Here is a 22,970-nt window from a genome sequence, read left to right on the forward strand (position 1 = left end):
CTTTTCTATCCCAAAAACAAAGACTAATACTGTTAAACAAATGATCACGTATAGAGCAATGCAAGAATGGAATGTGCTACCTAAATATAAATAAACACAAGAAAGCAGTAAAGGCTATTTAAAAGTTCAATTAAAACATATCTATTAATTAGAGAGGATGAGTAGACAATGAATTATTGGTTGAGGCTTAACAACACATGTATGTTTGTTGAATTGTGAGACGTGTTCAGAGAGAATGAAAGAGATGTTATGTGACAATAGTATGTAGATATACCTGTCTTAAAAATGTGTTCAACCTAAATGTAAGGATGACTGCACTGGGGGAGCTGTCTATGTGTTTGTCCTTGTCTTATGTGTCTATTTTGTTATTTCATATGAGTTTTGTCATGAAATGATAGTGTATGGTTAGTTTATGTCTTACAATTTTATTTTTTATTGTTTATGAGGTTGTAATGTGTATTTATTAAATGCATTGCCACACTTTCAAGTGAGTTGTAAGGACCTTAGGAAGAATTTCACCTGCATTGCAGGAGCTAATGAGGATCCTGAATAAACAAACAAATGCCCCAGGAGCTATACAGTAATCTAATAGTTTTTAATCACACACTATTTGTCCACAGATAGGTAACCACACTTGCACTTTCAGATTATAAAAATGTTTGATTAATAAAATCAACATACGTGAACAGTTTTTGCAGAACGCTCGTTGCAAAGAGATCATGTGACCTTAAATGAAAAGTAAATACAAGTGGGGATTTGCAACATGCCATAAAGGAGGCTTGCTTCCAAAATGTAAATATCGTGGCAGTTTTTTTCAGATACAAAGTATGTTTTCTGCATATTCCACAGAGTGAAGTATCCATGAACCTGACAACAAAGGTGACTAGCAGTGAGGGCCCAGCAACAGCAGCCCTGTCCCAGGCCAACCTACCTCTGAGTGAGATGGACAAGGCCGCAGTGCTCACCCTGATCAGAGAAGAGGTATGTCACTGTCACAAACTCAGAAAGACAGAACTCATCTACTGATGGTTATTTATTTTCGTTGTCATGCCCTGTCCTCCAATCAGATCATCACTAAAGAGATGGAGGTCAATGAGTGGAAGAGGAAGTATGAGGAGAGCAGGGCTGAGGTTTTGGAGATGAGGTATGGAGCTTCGCTGTTTTTTTAGAAGCTTGCTTTGCATTTAAAAATATTAAAGTGCAAATGTCAAAAAAAATATGAATACCAACGAGAAACAAAATTTACAAATGATTACAAATTTCTTTTTTTGTCTTGATAGAAAAATTGTTGCAGAGTATGAGAAAACCGTTGCACAAATGATTGGTAAGTTGCTGCCACCTAGTGGTGGTACATTCTACATGGATTTGTTTTTTTAACACCTCATGGCTTCAGAATGCCTAGTTATCAATAGTGTGTATATTTAATGACTGCTCCCCAAACATTATAATACCTCCAGGATACATTCAATTTAAGGATGCATTATATAAGTATATCTGACTTAAAATGTTTATTTTTGTTATGTTGGGTCTGTTGCAGTGCATAGGGTTTGAACTGAAAAATAACAATGAGATTGTAAACTCTCCGCTTTATTCTAAGAGTGTTTACATCCACATCAAAGGAAGATTAAAGCCTTTTTTTTTAGTTATGCGCCCCAAAAAAGTATAAAAGTATATACAATACATTACAAAAAAGTAATTGGATTGAGTCTGCTTTAAATTCATAAATTCCTCATATTTATTTGCTGATTTTTTTTTGCACACTACAACTGCCTAAAGTCTGATGCTCAAAAACACCAGCAAACACTGTAGCTTCCCTCATGATGCTCTGCTAGGTCTGTACTGCAGCCAGGTGGTCATCAGAGTGAAATACACGATCAGTTGTACTGAGGTCAGGTACCGGACCTCGCCAGTCAATTATATCCCATTGTTCGGATATAAAAAATAAAGTAACAAAACACCTTTTCCTTGTTTGTATTTTTCCTGCAGCACTGTCTTAAAATTGGAGAACAAGTAGTGTGTGTGTGTGTGTGTGGTGTGTGGTGTGTGTGTGTGTGTGTGTGTGTGTGTGTATATATATATATTTGTCAAACACATTGTGCTAGCATTGCACAGAAGGACTTATTTTATCTGGTGATGTAACCCCATGCATTTAAATCTTGCATTGGTTGTTTCAGTTCAGTCTTTAAGCTGTGGTATACATCTTGCCATTTAAATCTTGGATTTTGGTTGCAGAGGACGAGCAGCAGCAGAAGACCCTGTCCTGCAGTAAGTCCGTCAGACAGCTGACCATAGAGAGGGATCAGGCCTTGGCTGACCTCAACTCTGTGGAGCGCTCCTTTGCTGACCTCTTCAGGAGGTATGAGAACATGAAGGGAGTCCTGGAGGGCTTCAAGAAGGTCAGTAGAGGTTCAGTATGAATCTCATGAGACTACCACAGAATAGCCAGTTCACTAGATATTCTCTATATGTATTTCTTCAGAATGAGGAGGTGCTGAAGAAGTGTGCGCATGACTACCTGATGCGTATCAAGCAGGAGGAGCAGCGATATCAAACTCTCAAGGTGCATGCTGAGGAGAAACTTGATAAGTAAGTTTCCATGTCTGCAATTTACGATTTTAGAATTCAATCATTAGACAGGCTAGACATAGTGTCTCATTTTGACGATCTCTCTTGTCATCTCTCCTCTCTAACAGGGCTAATGAGGACATAGCCCAGGTACGTGCCAAGGCCAACTCAGAGAGTGTCGCACTAAACGCCAGCCTGAGGAAAGAGCAGATGAAGGTGGAGTCACTTGAAAGAGCTGTCCTTCAAAAGGTGAGATGACTACAATCAAAATGTAAATTGATGCACTGTGTTAAACTGTGCAAGTGCATGGCAGGGTATGCTGAAAAAACACTCTGGATGATTGGTGGTTGAGTTTTCTGATTGTGTGTCAGACATCACTTTTCAGTTCAGAAGTCTGGTAAAAGGTGCTAAACAAGGCTTTTTTAAACAGCAATGTATTACTGTCAAACAAATTGTGGTATGTAGGAATTATTACATCAAACAAGTACGAACACAGTTGAGATCATTTGTGGGCATTATGTACACCAGTGGTAAGATTGCAGCACTATTGTTTTCCAAGGTTACACACATTCCCGTCCTTTCTCTTAATTTGTAAAGACTTAGTAAAAGGGATAAATGTTTCTTTCCATCACCTTTAACGTGTGGCACCAAGAAGAACTGGAATAGGATTGTTTTTGTTGTTCTCGCTTTGGAAAAAATGTCTTCTCCTGTTTTGTGCAATTAAATCCAATAGATTTTATTAGCAAAACCCAACCTCTGTGGCTTGCAGTGTTAAAATATAGATTCATGGTGTTAAATTGCAGGGATTTCAAAAGTGCTTTATTGACAGCAATCTGTAAAACCACTAGCACTTCATCATGTGCAGGATCGTGTCTGCCAGTACACTGGCACAACATCTAACACTAGGGGGCAGTGTTTAAATTACTAAGCCCAACCAGACTGGTCACAAATCATACGAGCATGTCATATGTTTGTTTTTTATGTGAAAAATCACTAACATCTATAATTGTCAAATAAATATAGCAGAGTTAAAAACTACAATATTTCCCTCTAAAAATGTAGTGATGTAGAAGTATAAAGTAAAATGGAAATACTCAAGTAAAGTATGTGACCGCGCACCGCAACTCTTTTGGCAATGACTTGAATGTAACTGATGTTCATTAATATCAAAAAGTTACGCACAAAAGCTTTAAGTATAGTATTTGAGTAAAAGTATTTAGTTACATTCCAGCGCTGGATAGTGTTTAAGACATCATAGTGTTTAACAAATATGCTGAAAGTGTACTGACTGTTCTGCAAGCTACTACAGAGAAAACTTCTCTGTGTACATATTAAAAGACTTTTACTGTATCTGTGCAGAAAAGTGTTTCTGCCCTGGCATTTTGTGTTTACCCCCAATTTCTAAACACTCTTCCTCTCTGTCTCTCACAGAATCAAGAGATCGAGGAGCTCACTAAGATCTGCGATGAACTGATCGCCAAACTAGGGACAGAATAAGAGGCCTTTAATCAATATTTCACTGCAACATTGATGTAAATACTGTACATGATCACACTTCAAGCACATGTCAACCCGTATTTTTCTCTCTGCTCATATGATTTTGAAAAATACATTTAAAATGCAAAACGGTTGCTCTTTTCAGATTGAAATGTGAAACCTGCGCAATAATTGTTCATAGTGGAAGTTGAAGAAGTGCAAAGCTATCACAAGGTGTATTTTAATTATTCTGAAGGAGATGTATTATCTTTGGTTAAGGATCTACAGCAAAGGCTCATTTTATAGTTCAGAGATTCATCAGATTTTAACAGTTTAACACTCTTCATTGTAATGTATGGGCTTTTGTTCTTATACAGAGAATTTCCATTATCGTTTTATACAGCATGTTTAACACCAAACTAACAATGGAACTAAGGGAAAGACAGTGTCACAACACAGACATAAATAGTGATTTATGTCTGTCTACACTGTAATTATCTGTGTTGATAATACAGTTATCAGAAAGGACAAATCTCTCTATTGAGTGCCTAAACTGATCAGTGTATTAGTTCCTGGCTTATAGATAATAGAAACAGATAATAGTAATATTACTTAAATACTTATAGTATTTCTTAAGTTGCCTTTGAGTTTTTTTGTCTGTGTTTGACATGGATATATGGTATGATGTACATTGTATATATATGGAAATATATACAATGTGTGATGAAGTCCTCAGTTATGCAGAGTTTGAGTTTTGACATTGTGTTTATTATGCCTACCATAAATCTCTGGGATTGTTAAATATGAAGAGCACTTAAGAGAATCTTGAATTCTGTTCTATATTATCATGTTCATTTGGAGATAGTTTGACGGTGATGGGTGGAAATTTAAGTTTAGTTTGAAACTTAAGTAGTGAAAACTTTGCTCATATTATACTGTAAAATGAAACCATGTGCCATGTTTAATTTTCTCACTCTGCGTTTAAATGCAGGAAAGTAAGAAACACAGTCTGACATCGCCATGTAGATATTTTTGGACTGTATTCATATTTCATGCAAGCCCAAATGTTGCTGGTGTGCCTTTATTTTGTAAAAAAAAAAAAAAAGTTTTTTTAGTTCCTTTATGTCGTTGTTTCCAAATTTGGTTGCCAAAATGTACTATATGCATTATATATCTTTTATGATTAAAACACCCTGAACAACAGTGTGTTAAAATGGGTTTGCATTTAAGGTGAAGGTCTGTGTTTTTGTGAGCAGAGAGTTCATTGTGTAATATTATCTTTATTGCTAACATCAGAATATTCTGCTCCGATTGAACCTGAAGAAGCTAACGAGTGTATTTCTGGTCAGATGTGTATGAGATATAAAGGACAGATTGTTCTGTGGATGCCTTGTTTCACGTCAGCACAATCAATTGCCAAATGTCCTTGTAAAATGACATGAGTTTCAGTGTGACTCTGTGTCCTGCTGTAGTGGTGTTACAGTGGTCTGAAGGTGTTTTTCAATGCAAATCCATTGTTACGGTCCAATATATGTAGATTTTATACTTTATGAAATGAATGTTGTTCCAAATATTTGTAAAAATGAAGAGTAAAGTGTACCCAGATTGTATGTTAACTGCTATATTTTGCGCATTCCTGAATAAATGGTGAAGATTTAATATATTTCCTCCTGTGCCTGAATCATTTGGCTAACACTTAATGAGTGCTGTTAGTATCCTTGAGGGTGTTATGTGTGCATTTGCGTGGTCATATAATGAATGATCAATTTCATAATCTCATCTTTACATTCTGTGACTAATTTAAAGTAGGTCCTGTGTTGTCCTGTGTTTGTTGTGTTGAATGTTTTTTTTTTCAGGGATGTATTGAATGTTGTTTTTGGTGGTTGTTTTTAATGTAATGATGCACGACAATGTATAGCTGCACAAGCTTTGGGTGGAATCAAGGAAGAGTAGCTGTGCCTATGGCCCCAGCTAATGGAGAGCCCAGTAAATCAAAATCTAATTTCAGCCACACACATAAAGAATCAGAAACCCATAACGTGTTGTTGTTTCTGATTCCACTATGGCAGCCTACTATAACTCTATGCAGCCAATGTGTATTCCTACAGGGAAGCTAAAAACTAAATTTCATCACTGTCTTCATGCTCTCTCAGCCATCGTTCTGTTGCTTTTTACAAAGTCAAAGAGGTTGTAGATTCCTCCAGTGGTCAGATTTAACAATTATAACAGTAGTTAGAAATAGTTAAAACATTATCTCAGGTGGTGCGGTACAAGGTCCACAACTATGGTGTAACTTTCAATTTCAAGTTCTGTTGTCAAATTAAAATGAAAAATCACAAGTAGGGTTAAATTTGAATATAAAAAATTGAATTAAAAAAAAAACTAAGGTACTTTAGTCACTAACTGGGAGCTCTACCAGCATTAGACGTGAGGTTGTGTGTTTGGTCTGCTTCGACATCCCTCTGTTCTGTTGCAACTTGACTACAGCGACGACCTCCTTCCTGATCCCCTGATGAACTGTTGATCACGTTTTAGAGGAAAAAAAAACGTCCTTTTCTTTTCTTGCATTGTTCATCAATTTGTTTCATAAACAATTAACTATACAGTGAATCAGTTTAACAGAGGAACAGACTGACTGCTGCTACTCTTTACCCTACTATCCACAACAGGTAACTTAATGATGTTTACTCAGACAAAACAAGTGGTCATCCTCATTAAATCCCAATTGCTTTCTCAAACACAGCCCAGTAGCCAAACCTGTTTGAAGCGGGGTCATTTACCAAACGTGGCTAACCGGTTTTTATTGTTGTAGTCCCTCAGTGCCAGCAGATTTAGTAAAAACGTATTTCTCCATATAAAACAATACAGGAAGTCAAAATGTGTCACATGTGTCAGGTGTAGAAGCCCAAAGAAGCTACAGTAGAAAGGTTGTTGTAGGTAATTTAAATAATGTTGATAAAAAAAATGTGAAGGAAATTTTTTTATCTGATGTCACTTACGTCAGTTAATTCCAGCCTTACCTGTTACATGTCTCAAATGGTATTGTCCTTAATGACATTTGCACAGCGGACAAAAATGTTGTAACATTCTCACCACGTGGTGGTGTCCTTAAACACCACAGGGCACGTAGGCTACTGTACTAGACCTTTCTTTTGACATACTACACTTTTTTATGACTTTTTCTGACAGACTACTATGAAGTTTTGTCTTCAGTAGTGTGAGCGATTAATACAACTCCGAACCAGCACATTATGAACGTTATAAGTATCTCAGTGAGATAAGCTGTTGACTATCTAATGACAATTTGAGGTTGAGGGTTCAATTCTTTAATATACTGTGACTTTTTTGACATACTAGACTTTTTTCGACATGTCATATAACTTTTTTCGATGCACAATGACTTTTTATGAATTTTTTCAACATACTTTACTATGACTTTTTTATGACCTTTTTTCTACATACTATACTGTGTCACTTTTTTCTCGACAGACAATACCATGACAGTTTTATGACTTTTTTCAACATACTATACTATGACTTTTTTAAGACTTTTTTGACATACTAGACTTTTTTCGACGCACACTGACTTTTTATGAATTTTTTCAACATACTATACTATGACTTTTTTATGACCTTTTTTCTACATACTATACCACGTATTTTTTTCACGACACTATGACATTTTTATAATTTTTCAACACACATGACTTTTTATGAATTTTTTCAACATACTATACCACGTAATTTTTTTTCAACAGACAATCCTATGACATTTTTATAACTTTTTACAACACACTGCATTTAGATTTTTTACATACTATACTATGTAATTTTTTTCTTAACAGACAATACTATGACTTTTTTGAGACTTTTTTCAACACACTCTACTACGACTTTTTTTTACATACTATACTATGACTTTTTTGAAACTTTTTTTGACATACTATACTATGACTTTTTTGAAACTTTTTTTGACATACTATACTATGATTTTTTGAAACTTTTTTTGACATACTATACTATGACTTTTTTTGACATACTATACTATGATTTTTTAACCCTTTTTTGACATACTAAACTATGATTTTGTATGACTTTTTTGTCTTTGGTAATGTGAACAACAGCCTGTGCATCATAAGCTCCACAAATAGCTCAGTGAAATAAGCTGCTAAAGATCTTATAAAATTTGGAGGTTCACAGATCAGCTCTTTCACATACTATGACTTTTAATGCCTTTTATCGACATACTATGCTAACCTGAACAATTTCAGGTTGAGGGCTCAAATCTTTCATATGCCATTCCTTTTTTTGACATACTACACAAGTACTTTTTTCTTCTTTCTTTTTTGTTTGTTTATACTGACTTTTTTTTACATACTATGTATATGTAACACAACTTTTTTATGACTTTTTTCAACATGCTGTACATCGTAATTTTTTTCTGACATACTATACTACAACTGTTTACGACTTTTTTTCTACATGCTATGTCATTTTTTTTCAACATACTATACTATGACTTTTTAAGTCTTTTTTCGACATACTAAGCATTGATTTTGTATGACGTTTTTGAACAATCAATACAACTCCGAACCAGTGTGTCTTGAGCTTCACAAATACAGTACTTCAGTAAGACTGGTTAAAAAATTGGAGGTTGAAGGTTCATTCACTATTTCACATGACTTTTTTATGACTTCTTTTTCGACATACTATGCTGTGACTTTTTTTCGACTTATAGTGTGATGTTTTTTCTGACGTTTTACAACATACTACCAAGACTTTCTTCTGACTTTTTCGACATACCATACAATGATTTTTTTCATTACTTTTCATCGACATACCATGACTTTTTGTTTCAGTAATTTGAACGACAAATAAAACTCCAAACCGGTGCATCATGGGCTTCACAAATAGGTCAGTGAGATTTGGCTGCTGAAGATTTAATAACAATTTAAAGTCGAGGGTTTGACTCTTTCACATACTATGGCTTTTTTGACATGCTGTACTTTGAGATACTACACTTTGACTTTTATGACATATTACAATAAATTGTTTATTCTGACGGATCAGTTAGTTAGTTAGTTAGTTAGTTAGTGACTTTATTGTCCAGGAATAGTTTTTTACTTCACCACGGACAGACAGCTGATGAATAGGCTGCAGGCATGAAGTACTCAGCATCAACAGGAGCGATTTGCTGTACAATCACAGGAGCACTTTCAGTGATAGACTCATTCTCCCAAAATGCACCACAGAGCGCCACAGGAAGTCATTCCTGCCTGTGGCCATCAAACTTTATAACTCCTCCCTCTAAGTGTCTGACACACAGACACTTAGAGGGGTTGAAACTGGACAATATTATCTGTTTTGTGCAATAACACTGGCTTGTAATGTGTACAATAACTGCTACTATTATTATTATTATTATTACTTTTCACCATTGCAACACCTTAATTATGTTATTTATGTAAATACTGTATCATAATTTACCTTTAACTATGTAAATATCCACACTCCTTATATTTCTTTATTTCTTTATTTATATTTCTTATATTTCTAATATCTGAGCAACTGTAACACAGAGTTTCCCCTCGGGGATCAATAAAGTATTTCTGATTCTGATTTTGATTGTCTACAATACATCCTTGAGGGTAACACTTACAATCTCAAAAGTTTGTTTCTTACATTTAATTTGTATTTCTCACTTTGTAGCATCTGGGGCTCCCCTAGAGCAGATCAGCTCAAGAACTGACTACCATTGGTTCTCCTTTTTGAAAATATTAACTACAATTATATCACTGATTTTGTCTACAAACAATAAATGTCTGTCTCTCTTGTTTTATCAGTCACTCCTTTACCTTGTCTATATGGTCAACCATGGCATGATGGGAAGAAAGCCAGTTGACTTGACCAAGCTTGTTTTCTGGATATAGTCTACAGTTTGTAGTACATATACAGTCTATCTGGACAGAAGAACCAAACCAATGATCTAACAGTCAACTGTGAATTTCAGTTAAATTAGCAGTACCACAGTACCCAACTAAAATAACCTTTAACTTGTTATGGAAAATGCAAAAAGAACTTTGTAGCATATAATAATAGGATACTTTACTAAATGAACATATATATTCATATACATGAACAATAGTCAAGTATGATGAAATCACCTCAGCAGAGGGAGGGCGGAGGAGGAGGAAGGACAACCTGCAACTGTACGAAGGACACTGATACTGACTGATGTCTATGTCCTTCAGTCAATCTCCTTCTCTTTCACTCAATATTGTGATGTCAGGACTAAAATTTATTTTATTCACATTTTAGGTTAGTTTCCAGTAAGATTATATAGTGACTTTGCTGTTGTAAACTTTACTGGTGCTGCTCTAGAAACAACGTAGCCTAAGTTATATATTTAAAGTAAAATTGTTAAATTTGTATTTGAATATTTGGCCACAATTTACCTTATCCAGCCACATAGGCTACTAGGTTTTGACCGGTCAGTGTAACCCTGGTGATTGGGCCGGACAGGGCGGGTCCAGGATGCTGAGGCGGCTTCTCATTGGCTTCTCTGCGCGGTGAAGAGTGGGACGGGAGCGCGCGGCCAGCTGTGAGGGGAGCAGAGGAAAACGGCTGGAGTACTAAAGAGACAAAGAACCGCTGCTTCACATCTCATAATCTCCAAAAAGTTGGAAGCCTCAAAGTCAGCGTGTTAGAAAGTGTCTACTTCTTGTTCTTCGTCTGTCAAAGTAAGTCTTTTCTTTTACCTTGGGGTAGTCGACAGCTGATGGGATCTTTCACGTGCACAAGTAGGCCTACGCTATAACAGTAAAACTTATTTGTAAAATGTTTTTCTTTTTTCGTCCTTTGTGTACGACTTAAAACATGAAATGAGTCAAATTCGCATTTTTCTCCTTTTATGATTCATTTAATTTTTTTTTTCATCCAATGCTTGTTTTAAATGCAAGTGTTACAGCCCTCAAGTGTTGAATTGTAGTATTACCTAACCTAAATAATGATCCAAATCTTTAAATAATTAGCATCACTCTGCCATTTATGCCTTCATTAGGCTACTCTGGTGCTGCTGAACAATTTTCTGAGCAAGAAGGACTCTTTTTGACCCTGATTTCCCTTTTTTTTTAAAAATTTGGGATGTTCTGGCCGGGGTTTTAATGGGCTTAACAGGCATTTGAGGGGTGATTTGGTTTTTCCCAAAATTCGGGCAATACACAATACAATAGTCCCTTTTTGGGGCCCGGGAGAAAAAAATACATCCCGCATGTGGAAATTCACTTTTTCAGTTAAACTTGAAAAATTCTTGGTTTCCCTTTTGGACGACAGGAAAGCTTTCCAATTTTTTTGGGCCTTTTTGCCCCAAATGGGGAGACTATTTTTTGGAATGGTCTACATTTGTCAAACTTTCCATTTAAACCTGGGGTAAATAAGGGGGTCGATTTTCTGGAAAGTTAACTGTGAGCATTTTTCTGTAGGAAGTGGGTGTTTTTTCCTTTTTTTTTGGGTTAAGATATTCAAGAAAAAACTGTTTTTTTCCCTAACTGGTATGTGGCTTTGGGAATTGCTGATGGAGTGACTCTGAGGGACAAATTTTTAAAATTCAGTAAATCGGGGCCTTCGTGAAAAAGAGGGAGGAAACTATTATTGAAAGCCAAATTAAACCCCTTTCCCTTCCCTGGGTTAACTTTTCTGAGAAGAAAAAAACCCGATGCTTCAGTGTTGCATTTTAAACCCAAATGCCAATTTTTTTTTTTTTTTTTTGGAATTGTACTGGGAGGTCGTGACCCTGTGAGCTCGGAAGTTTCTTAGGGTTGCTGGGGACCCCCCGGGGAAAAGGGAAACCCTTTCCTCCCCTTTAAAACCACACCAAAAAATTTGGAGGTCTAATTACTTTCACTGTCTTACTTTCCTACAGTAAAAAATCCCCTGGGATTTGGGTCCCTCCTTGACCCTTTTCATGGTTTGCCATGAAATATCGAGGCAGTCAACTTTCCCTCTGAACTTCGGTTGCAGCCTCCAGGCACAGATCAGCAGATACATGAGTGGGGCAACACCCCACCCTGCAAGAGCCCACATTTGCTCTTCATTAGGCTGTCAGAGAGAGAGAGACAGAACCGTTGTTCTCACCCAAACGTTTTCAAATTCTCCATTCTTTTCTCGCTTATTGACAGTTTTCACTGGTTGCTTAATATATTGTAAAACTATGGGGAATTCTTTTAGTGATAAACAAGCTTATACTTGTGGTTGCATAGAGGCCAGTGAAGGAGCCTGATGATGGCCAAACCAAACTGTTACTGCACGTGACTTTATACTGAAACTGCTCATTCGCTTAAATTATGGACAAAACTACCACACACCACAAACCACTGTCTGCTTCTGCAATGTTAACTCCTTGGAATTGGGAAATGTTACTTTTAAAGTCCATCTCATTTACAGATATTCATAAATCATAGTACAGGTTCTATTACCGACACTTACAATCTTTTTCTGTGTTATTATCTCCCCATAGATCACTGTCTTTTCCTTCCTTGTCCCGCATAATGCTGCGCCCAGTTGCTATCCACTGTCTCTTGTCCACCTTGCTGTGCATGATGGCGCAGTGTAATGCTCAGTCAGCCTCTAGTTCCCCTGTAATCCAACTACGTCTAGCCGGGGAGAAGCGGAAACACTACGAAGGCCGGGTGGAAGTTTTCTACAATGGAGAGTGGGGGACAGTGTGCGATGATGACTTCTCCATCACTGCTGCCCAAGTGGTGTGCAGAGAGCTCGGCTTCATGAATGCCGAGTCGTGGTCGCCCTCTGCCAAGTACGGAAGAGGAGAAGGTAAGAAAACTAGCATGGAGTTTATTAGAAGTGTCTGGTGGTTTCCAGGATTTTATCTGAACCTTTTTATTATCTAATCAAAACCAAAATCATGCTATTCAGCTGTCCTAAGAACTAAGGTGAGGGTGTAGGGTGTTAATCTCAGTAAACCAGGCAACCACCCACAGTCAAAGCCAGTATATCTCTTCATACAGTTTCATATGTTCCATGGAAATCCTTGACTGAGGTACACGTTTCCTCCTGTCTGACTGCTAATACCATCAGGCACTGGTTTCCCCATTAGACGACTGAGACACGTTGATCAGCTCTGAGCATGGGGGGGACTGGAAACACTGGGTGTGTAAACCAGACACATACAGACGTAATCTCATCCCCTCTCACTTTGTCGTGTATGAATTTCGCCATCACTGTAAAAACACTGATGAGATTCCCAACTCTGTAAGTGCAATTGCTGCTCGTGGTAAATGTCAGTTTGTAGCTGTTAATTAACTCAGTGTCCCTTGTTAAAGGCACATGTTTTCCCACTGGGATGGGCCACATCCAGCCAGCCACTTCAAAAGTGAAGTAATTAACTTTGTTACTTGCTTCCCAAAGCACCTTAGTCATTACAGCAGTTTCAAGAATAACATATATGAAGTGATACACCCCATGCATATAATGTTATATGCATATAATATTTTACAACAAGCAATAAACAAGCCGTTTGATTCTGTTTGCACTGCATTTTAGCAATGGCTTAGGTATTTAAAGATGGGGGCACCTTAGAATTAGGTTAGGCTATACTAAAATACATTTTGAGTGTTGTAAAGTTGCAGTTTTTGTAATAACAGGATGGGAAAGAAGTTTATTTTTTAACATAAACTGTGTGCAGAAATAGAGTTTTTTCATTTATCACTAGAAAATTACCAAAGTGGTTTTTGGTTATGATGGGGAGGCTTCCTCTTTTGCTGACAAATAGATGTTTAGTCTGTAATAGAATCATTTTTGAACGGAGAGTATTTGAGGCCCAGACTAGCTGTGTGCATGTGAGTGAATGGAAACGTCTTTTATCTGTTTTCTTGTTGATGGTGGAGACACATGACTACAAACTTGATCAAGAGCATTTTGCATTTCCCATCATGATGACTCCAATAAAAGAAACCACAAAATGTTTTTAATTGAAGATACAACTACATAACAAGTACAAGTACATCCCTTTTGGATGCAGAGTGTTTTCCCTGCAGGGATGTTAATCAGATCCTCAGCTGCCTATACACAGCTATTATTTGCAATATAACAAACACGTTTGTGTAAAACAAAATATCAGAAAAAGCTAAGGCTACTCTGCCTCAGGCTACAACTTGAAACAGGATCAAATGCAACAAAATGCACAGAATCTTTTTTTTAGACCTTCTTAGGAACAAAATGCTTTGTCCAGTTTGTTAAGATTTTGAGTGAAGGTTTGGAGTTAAGTGGCTTGCTTAGAGTGCCAATAAAAGCCCAATCAGAAAATTCATGGCTCCCCTGTGCACTGGGCTCCCTGCTCTTTTCACTAGCTTGTGAGATTACTTTCCCATAAGACCTGCGAATGATAGTTTTAACACAGCAATCCAGTTTTATCACAGCTGGCAATGCTGAGTATTTGTTTAGACAAAGGTGTACTGAAACTAAGCTACTTCTCACTTGAGAAATCTGCTATATTTCAGCACAAGAAGCTCTTATTATGTAAATATTTCAAAGGTAATCATCCCTCTGCCAGGAGGTGTTTACATGACCATATATGATGCAGTCACTTCTTGGTATGATCAGGATGTTCCTCATCAACATGTCGTCATCAACATGAAACTGTCAGAACGATGAGCCGTCCATTGGTGGTTTCCATGGCCACAGTTTGGTGGTTTCCCTCACGGCCGATTCAGAACAGCCAGCTGGACAGCAGATGATCTCCTTTGGCCGTGACAACATTTATTCAGAAGGTTTTTGCTAAAAGAATGTGTCAGGTTATGTTGGAGACCAAACACAGCTCCACATGAGTAGGTTTACTGTCTGTGTGACTAGACTTGGACATGGAAATGTTGAAAAAGATGTCAAAAAGGTGTGAGCCATGGCTTAAGCTGTTAAGGTACGATGTTGTAACCACCCATTTATATTTTTTAATGAATGAATTCCTTATTAGGAAATGACGTTTCCAGCCCCACTGGGTTCAGTGGGAAAAGTGTGGCACCAGCCCTGCAAGTGTAAAGGGTTTGATTTGTGATAGCAAGGGTCAACCACACATTGGATTATACAAGACACGTCCTAAACCACAGAATATCAGCATAACAGGTCATATATTAAAACAAGTCCTCCAGTCCATCAAAACAGCACACACAACATATATCTATTTGCTTAAATCTTTGCTTCTTAGGCCGGATCTGGTTAGACAATCTGCACTGCGCTGGTGGAGAGAAGAGCCTGGCTCAGTGTCACTCCAATGGCTTTGGAGTGTCGGACTGCAAACATTCAGAAGATGTCGGAGTGGTGTGCACCCAAAAGCGCATTCCAGGCTTCAAGTTCCTCCAGAACCTGGCCAACAACGATCAGGTAGGTTCCCATGGAGCAACACCCTCACAAATAAACCTGCACACATTCAGGATGTTTCCAGTAAATAGATATGTCTATACAAACTCACACAAGTAAACACTAGGCTAGGATCCCATAGTTAATAACACTCAAGTAGCATCCACTCATTGTTCAAGTACTCACATGTAACCTGAACAGATGTTCAGCTCAAAAAAAAAAGGAACAGAGCAGAGATTAGGATGAAAGAAAAACCTTTTCATAGTGCATTGCTCCAAGAATCTCTTAGTATTTTTTTTCAAATCCTTACAACTTTCCAGATTGAGCCAGACAGATCCGTGAATTTAATGTAATGTAGTGTCTGTCTGTCTGTCTGTCTGTCTTTCTGACTGTCTGTCTGTCTGTCTGTTTGTCTCTATATAATAAGAGGAGCAATATTTTGCTGCTTTAAAACACAGTCTTTAGATTGCTGTGGGTAACCATTGTCAACTTATGATATATGTTCAAACAAAATACTCAGAATGCTGCTTGACACAACAGCCGACATTGACTGTTTTGTAAATCTATGAAATAATGGTGTACTGAATCAAATTGCACCATTAAAACTTGAGATTTCTTTTAGCTAGTAAACGCTATGGTAATGTGTAAGTCGGTTGCTAGGAAACATAACAATCATAAAAGCATGAAGTTCCTGTAGCATTAGCTGCAGTGTTTTTGAAATGTTCTTGTTATTATTAAACAGCATTTTAATCAGATCTCTAGATCATATCCCATTACCTGTTTTACGTTGTCACTCTCCGTTAATATAGTAGCAAGCTAACGTTACTTTTGTCAGTTATGCTAGCTAGCTAGCTAATCAGCAGTTACAGCTGGAAGTTTGTAGGCGTAAATGTTCTTTAACAATTCATCTCCATGCACAAACTTGTATGTGTGCAACCCATGTAATCTCCATTTAGTAATCACTTACATTATAACAAGGCTAAGAACTCAAGAACAGCTGTTGCAACTGACTCCAGTATTCTGCACTTTGTATGATTAAATGGATACAACTAGTTATCAAAATAATGACGTTATGGGTACTAAATCAATTTTTTTTGGACAAAAGTGCTTCTGTGTACTTAGTCATATATGCCATGACATAAATCCAGTGAAGTAATCTGCAAGTCAGTGTATAATGTTGAGCTGTTCACTCCACCATTTGCACTAATAGCTTTGCCAGGCTCCCATTACACTAACCTCGCCCACACCGGACCCCCACTCTGCAGCCTTGGATATTTTCGAAATGACTCAGAGAGGGGGAAGACCATCCTGTCTGGCTGCAGAGAACGCCTTTCTACCGGATGGAAAGTTAGTGTGGATTTGTTGATGTGATGGGAGAAAGGGAGGGAGAGAAGAGGATAGAGATATTATTTCACCTTGTCTGAGAACATGTTATTAAAAGTTACTTCCATAGAGGGTTTCCCTGTTAAGGCCAGATTGATAAAATGAAGCAACATGTCTTTGGCAGCTTAGAACACAGTCGATGCTTCATGACTGCATTCATACTAGAGGGTTTTGTTTGTTCAAACTAGAAGTCGGGTGGGAGATTTGGCTATTTCCAGACTCTCTACAACAGTCATAACAGTCAGTGACTGTGATTTTTACTGGGTTCAGTAAAGGCAACACGCCTGAGGAGAACATCTGAAATCCCTGTGTATCTTTCTCATGCCTAGTTAAGTCACAGAAATGGAGAAATAGAAGACAGGAGAAATTGAAATCTTTAATCCCAAACTGAACATTATTCACAATGTTTTTATTTGTACAAGTCAGGTATGTAAGCAGCACCCTCTTGTTCCCTATTTGTCTTGTGTATTTAGGGTCTCTGGTGGCATTACTGCAGTTTAGTCCCCCACCCTGTAAATATTTCCTTGGTCTGGCCAGAGCCTTTCAAGTCACAGGAAAGAGGAATGGGGAAAGGTGTAGCTACACCCCTTTAACCATGCTTGAGCTGACGTCAGCAATGGCCAGCACTGTTTCTTCAATCTGTTTATTCACAGCATGAATTGACATTCTGTGCTCTATCTGGAAAGTTAACACCCTAACCGAGCAGGCACAACAGTCTAAGTAGAGGTCACTGCTAAAAGTGTGGGGCGATTAGTATTTTTTCTTTTACATGAATGCTTTTTGACTTTCAAGATGATTAATCTTTAAATATTTTAAATATTGAGACCAAGGCTTTGTAGTCTCTTAATTTGTAGTGTCAGTGATGTGTCAGTTTTTGTTGACATGATTTAAGTAAAGATTTTAAATTTGAGTTACATAATTTGGATTACCAGCAATTCTTTTCTAGTAGGTATGGAGTTGTTTTTCAGTACTGCACTGTATATCAGGGTAAATCTACAGGTCACAAAGTTGCTTCAAACTGCAATATTTTGTTTTGTAAGAGATACATTGTGACACTATTTACAGTTTATGGGAATATGTGGAGATTATACCATATGCTCACTTTGGCAAGTTCAGCTTTGACCACAAATAATAGTCTACTGAAAACATCAGTCTGTCATTTATGAAAACAGCAGCTTCCACTTGCACGAGTTGCAATGGAAGACATGCTACTTTATAAGCAGAAATACCATTAAAGCTTTAGCAATTAGAAAATATCAAGGTAATAATCAAGTTTAGCTAAAAACTGATGTGAAGTGTCTAAAGTGTCTTTCTCAGATAGCTAAAGCTATTGTCAGTCACCATTTAACGTCTGACATTACCAACTGATGTCAGTCTGCTACTGATTAGTCCTCTGAAGACGAAAGCCATCGGTCTTAACATTACAAACTTTCTCTGCTAGTTATGCAACACTCATAACACAACAACAGAACATGCATTCCTAGCTGACTGAATCATTGTCATGAATAATGTTAATTATTTTAACATGCAGCATCTCATGGCCCACACCATTGCAACACCACTTTTTTGAATTTGTCTGTCTAACCACAGTTGCTTTATTTGTGCATGTGTTTGTTTGGTCTTCAGCCAGTAGGGGAAGGGGTTACATTTGTCACCAGAACAAAACACTTGCAGGAGGCTTAGTTTATCATCTGTTAGTAGGGACTTTTCAACCAACTCTGCCATGTTCGCTTGTGGTTCACGTGTGAATGGCAGACTGCACGTGTAAATCATTGTCCACAGGATCAGTGATAAATACGTCATCTTCATGAGAAGATGTCTAAAATTTCAGTCTGTATACGTTAGATGTTTATGAGAGAGGGTGATGTGTCATTTAAAGCAAAATGATAGGTTCATGGTTTTAGAGTACTTATTCCAGGATGTTCTGTACTTTGTGTTTTTTCTGAAATGTTGGTATTGCTAGCGTTGCGCAATACATTGTCCCCTGCAAAAGAGAAATTTGTGTTGTGCTTTGAGGCACTCTTATTCGTACCTTTTTGATTGTTCACAAGCCAATGCAAGTAAAGAAAATATGATTTTTTAGATAGATAAATCACATACTCCTGCTTGCAGAACCTCACACATTCTTATAAACAGATTACACGTCTAGATGAGTTCATCTTCTGCCTGAAGGGAAGAGAGAAAGAAATTAGCTCCAAATACAGCTGCAGTTGCCCACCTCTTAGTGAGTTCACTCCAACTAAACAGTTACATCCACAATCAACACTAAGACGTCAGAAGCCAGTTGTACTAACAGAATGCAGTGGTTAAAAGCCTTTGAGTTTCATGTCTAAACAGGGCAAAGGTTGCTCTTCTCCATCATGCGCAACGGTGTCCGCTTACATGAATTCCTCACATTCGCTGCTATATAACAAAAAGAAATCTGAGTCAAAGTTGGATTTGCCTCCAACATAATGTATGCGAAAGGCTTGTGAGGAGGAGAGTGATCGAAGGGAGAAAAGGTAGATGTGTGCACTGAATTTCTCTTGGTTTCTCTCCTATGGATAGAGTGGCAGTAATATCCACCACATGTTCAACAGCTGGATCCCACTGGGGCCTTAGCTGTCCTTTGGGCTGCAGGGTGCCAACAGTTCAAACTTTTATTTCTGACACCTGCACTTAAGGATTACCATAGCATTTTAAACTTAGTAAATATCCATTATTGTATGTGCACATATGCATCAAGACTAAAGTTTCAGATATTACACAATTTAAGCTACTGAAATGTGAGGTAAATGTTTTGATTTGAGTGGCCTAAATTAATTCCCCAGATAGGAATTTGTTGTACATGGATGTTTTTGCCATTTCCAGTTTGAGATTAGTCGTGTACGTGTGCGTTTACTCTACCTATAGTGTTGTCATGATGGGAGCAGTGCACTCACTGATAGATATTCCACATGCACACACACACACACACACACACACACACACACACACACACACACACACAAACACACAATCTCCTTCTCAGACAAGTCAGTCAGGCAACTTGGGGCCTCGCTGTTCTCCTGCTTTTCATCTAAACTGTGGCGTGATTATCATTCATACTTGCCATGTTTTGTAGAGTGTGGAGGGGGTAGGTGGGTGGCTGTCTGAAGGCACGTGTAGATAAACGTGCAGCAGGGCTGGATAGCTGAATAAAGCGGAAGAAATGCACAGTAGTGGAAGCATTAGTCAGACACTGGCTAGACCACAGTCTCATGTTCACACATTACATACTGAGGGGGACCCAGACACAAAATAGTCTACTCTCCTTTTGGAAAGAGTTCAGTAATGGTCAAAGCGTACTTCAGAGACTGGTAATGTTGTAATGAAACAAAGTAGATTTCTTTCTTTTTTGAAACTTTCATTTACAAACAAGGCCAGGAATCATGCTGTCAAGTTCAGCTAACCACTTCTAAACATTTAAAAACTTATAGTGGATATATTGGCTATTTATGATTTTTTTTTTTACATAGAGCAGGAAAGGAGTACTTTTGGAAAAAGGCCATGTAATGAATGAATCACTACAGTGCAGTAAGTCTGTCACAGAGTAACTGTCAGATGAAGTAACTTTATAGAAAGTTCAGTTGAGAATTAACCTCAGTATGACCTGCAGAATGAAAAGCCTGCTCTCATTTCACCTTTCTTCATCACACATCTAGGCTGATCTGGTTACCAACATGGTTGAAGTTTGAGGAAACAGGAATACCTGGCCAAATGTGTAGTTTTTACTCTTTGGTTTTTGTACGGATTTAAGATATTATGTGTTGATAGTGAACTTGAATGGTTCTATTAAGTATTATTATTATTAATTATTATTAGGCAGATTTTGTTATCTCTGAAATCTAAAAACTCCTAACTCCATATTTACAAATTGATATTATGACATTTTTACTAGAATGTGAAAAAGATATAACCATGGGTCCATGTTCTTTGTGCTGCGTTTTTTCCACTAAAACTGTTCTAAAAGTGACCAGTGTGTGGATTTGGGCCTTGGCCAAACAGGATTATGCTGAGTTTATGTCTGATGGTCTAGGTTTGGGGGGAAATGCCTGGACTTATCCCAGCTGTGGATATCTGTCCTCTTCCCTTTAGTCTCACACGTTCAGACGGCCAGTTTCCTCTCTCTGTGCCAAATGCAACACAGGCTAAACCCATCTCAGTGCCCCATTTCATACTCACCTCATACCCCCTATACTTTCTGGTATTTTCTGTCTTTACACCTGGCGTCACTTTGATTACTCACCTTTTCTGTTTCACTCCATGTTCTGTATCAGGTGAACTTCAGTTTAGCCATTTATTAATAAATAGCTTAGATGATTTTCTTTGTTTTCTTTTTTTCTGTTACATTAATGTTTTTATACCATAATGAATAATCTCTCCATCATCTCAGAACAGCAGATCCCTGATCATCATCACGTTTCCTCACCTTCCCATCCTGCCAGACATAGACGGAAAACACTGAGTCATGCTCTGGCCAGCAGGAATCGCTTCATGAAAGAGTGGTTCTTACCGACTCTAACCACTGCGGTCAGTGGGAGAACCAGGGTCACTGTAGAAACAGTCTGACTTAGTTATGTCTCCTCCTGCATTGCACTCTTCAGTGTTTAGAGCCTTGAACATTCCCTCAGGCTGACGCCATATCAGAAAACCACCCTGTGGGCAAACGTTTAATATTTCTGGGAGACATGCCATGTTTTTTTAATTTAATTTTTTTGAGCGGGCCATTACAAAAGTACTGAGATCAGCTTTTTCATACCACTGAGCAGCTCAGAGTTTTGGCACCCACAGTGCAACCTCACACCCAGCCAAGGACAAACTGCAGAACTTGGCTTAAAATGAACAATGGCTAATTAGGTAGTTGTTTTCTCATAATGCCCTGGAGGTCAAAGGTTACCATTCCATCCTGATTTAGGGGTCTTCAAGAAGACACATGATACTAACTGGGGTGAACCCCTGTCTGACCAACTGGCTTTAGCGTCTTTTATGGTAGACTGTGGACCACCCGCAGGCACTCTTCCAACCTGAATCTATCAACAGCTTCTGTCTTTAGCCTGTCTTTAAAATCTTGATTTACAATTAGAATTTTATGTATAATGTTTTTTGTTTGCTTTGTTTTTTACTTCTATCAGTGCTCTCTGTTTTCTGATCATCCAATAAATCCAAGATGCTACGTGAGCAGTCTATTAACAGACATTTGGCTAGATTTCTTCCACACTTACTCTAAGGGAAAAGACTAGTGTTTCTTCTTTTGTGCTCTACTGGTTAGTTTTAGGTTCTTGGCTCACTGCAATGGTGGGAATAATAACAAGGATATATTTCATATTGTATGTGAATATCAGTTTTTTTTATTTGGGAAAACCCAAATACTGTTGCCCACCAACTAGGGATTTAACGGTATGAAAATTTAACCTCATGGTTATGTGAACAAAATTATCACAGACTTGGTTTTATCGTGGTATTTTTAAAATTGTGTTCAATGCCTTTAGCAGCAACTTTTTTCCAGCACGTTCTGCAGACAGGATGACTATCTTGAATCAACTGTCCTTCGGCATTCTTATAATAATCAAAATATGCCCAGGTTTCAGACTTAGTCCTCTTAGAGGGCTGATAAACGTCCTGAGCGCAGTCATTGCCTCCTTTTGCCATGCTTCCAACTTCAAGAAATACACTTTGCAGGCTACGCAATGCGCCTGCGCGGCAACTTTAGGAGACTCGGATGAAGCTGAGAAGGATTAAACACACGGTTTCCGCACTGTGATAATAATGATATTTTAAATGAAAACGGTAATTGTTATCGTCAACACTTTTATCGGGGTTTACTGTTACACCAGTAATTGTTACATCCCTACCACCAACTGTACACAGGCCCTTACATCTCAACTCAGAAGAAAGAGGGAGCAGAAATTCCAGACATTCATCCAAACTGCAAAGGCCTCTCAGGCAACACTTAACAAGTTTAAACAAAGATTTCATCTTTACATTTTTCAATTTGACAGTTTCAGTTTCAAGCATATGTGCAAACTCAGAAATCCCTAAAATGCCACAGTGGCATTTCTTTATTTTCTGATACACTTTTGCATTCCTCACAAAACATTCTTCCTTTATGACTCATAGGCCTCGTTGTATTTACACATCAAGTAAAACAGCACATGTGA

The 22,970-nt window shown here is 37.8% G+C and overlaps 2 protein-coding genes and 1 long non-coding RNA gene across 7 annotated transcripts in view; 2 read left to right on the top strand and 1 right to left on the bottom strand.

The window, feature by feature from the left end:
* tacc1 (transforming, acidic coiled-coil containing protein 1) overlaps positions 1-5,704 on the top strand; it is a 32,102-nt gene extending 26,398 nt beyond the window's left edge. For all 5 annotated transcript variants that reach the window (XM_032512720.1, XM_032512719.1, XM_032512718.1 and 2 more), the window contains 7 exons: positions 850-981; positions 1,068-1,144; positions 1,281-1,324; positions 2,233-2,396; positions 2,480-2,586; positions 2,694-2,814; positions 3,997-5,704. In XM_032512720.1, coding sequence (XP_032368611.1) covers positions 850-981; positions 1,068-1,144; positions 1,281-1,324; positions 2,233-2,396; positions 2,480-2,586; positions 2,694-2,814; positions 3,997-4,062 — 711 coding nt within the window. In that variant the 3' untranslated portion in view covers positions 4,063-5,704. The remainder of the gene's footprint in view (positions 1-849; positions 982-1,067; positions 1,145-1,280; positions 1,325-2,232; positions 2,397-2,479; positions 2,587-2,693; positions 2,815-3,996) is intronic.
* On the bottom strand, positions 180-22,582 carry LOC116687407 (uncharacterized). Its single transcript, XR_004331531.1, has 3 exons — positions 22,569-22,582; positions 8,434-8,437; positions 180-312 (listed from the first exon to the last, which is right to left on the bottom strand). It is a non-coding gene; the product is annotated as an uncharacterized LOC116687407 (long non-coding RNA).
* loxl2a (lysyl oxidase-like 2a) overlaps positions 10,621-22,970 on the top strand; it is a 32,768-nt gene continuing 20,418 nt past the window's right edge. Inside the window, exons 1-3 of the mRNA XM_032512735.1 lie at positions 10,621-10,781; positions 12,557-12,870; positions 15,257-15,432. Coding sequence (XP_032368626.1) covers positions 12,588-12,870; positions 15,257-15,432 — 459 coding nt within the window. The 5' untranslated portion in view covers positions 10,621-10,781; positions 12,557-12,587. The remainder of the gene's footprint in view (positions 10,782-12,556; positions 12,871-15,256; positions 15,433-22,970) is intronic.

This window comes from Etheostoma spectabile, chromosome 4 (assembly GCF_008692095.1).
Source record: "Etheostoma spectabile isolate EspeVRDwgs_2016 chromosome 4, UIUC_Espe_1.0, whole genome shotgun sequence".
NCBI classification, from domain to species: domain Eukaryota; kingdom Metazoa; phylum Chordata; class Actinopteri; order Perciformes; family Percidae; genus Etheostoma; species Etheostoma spectabile.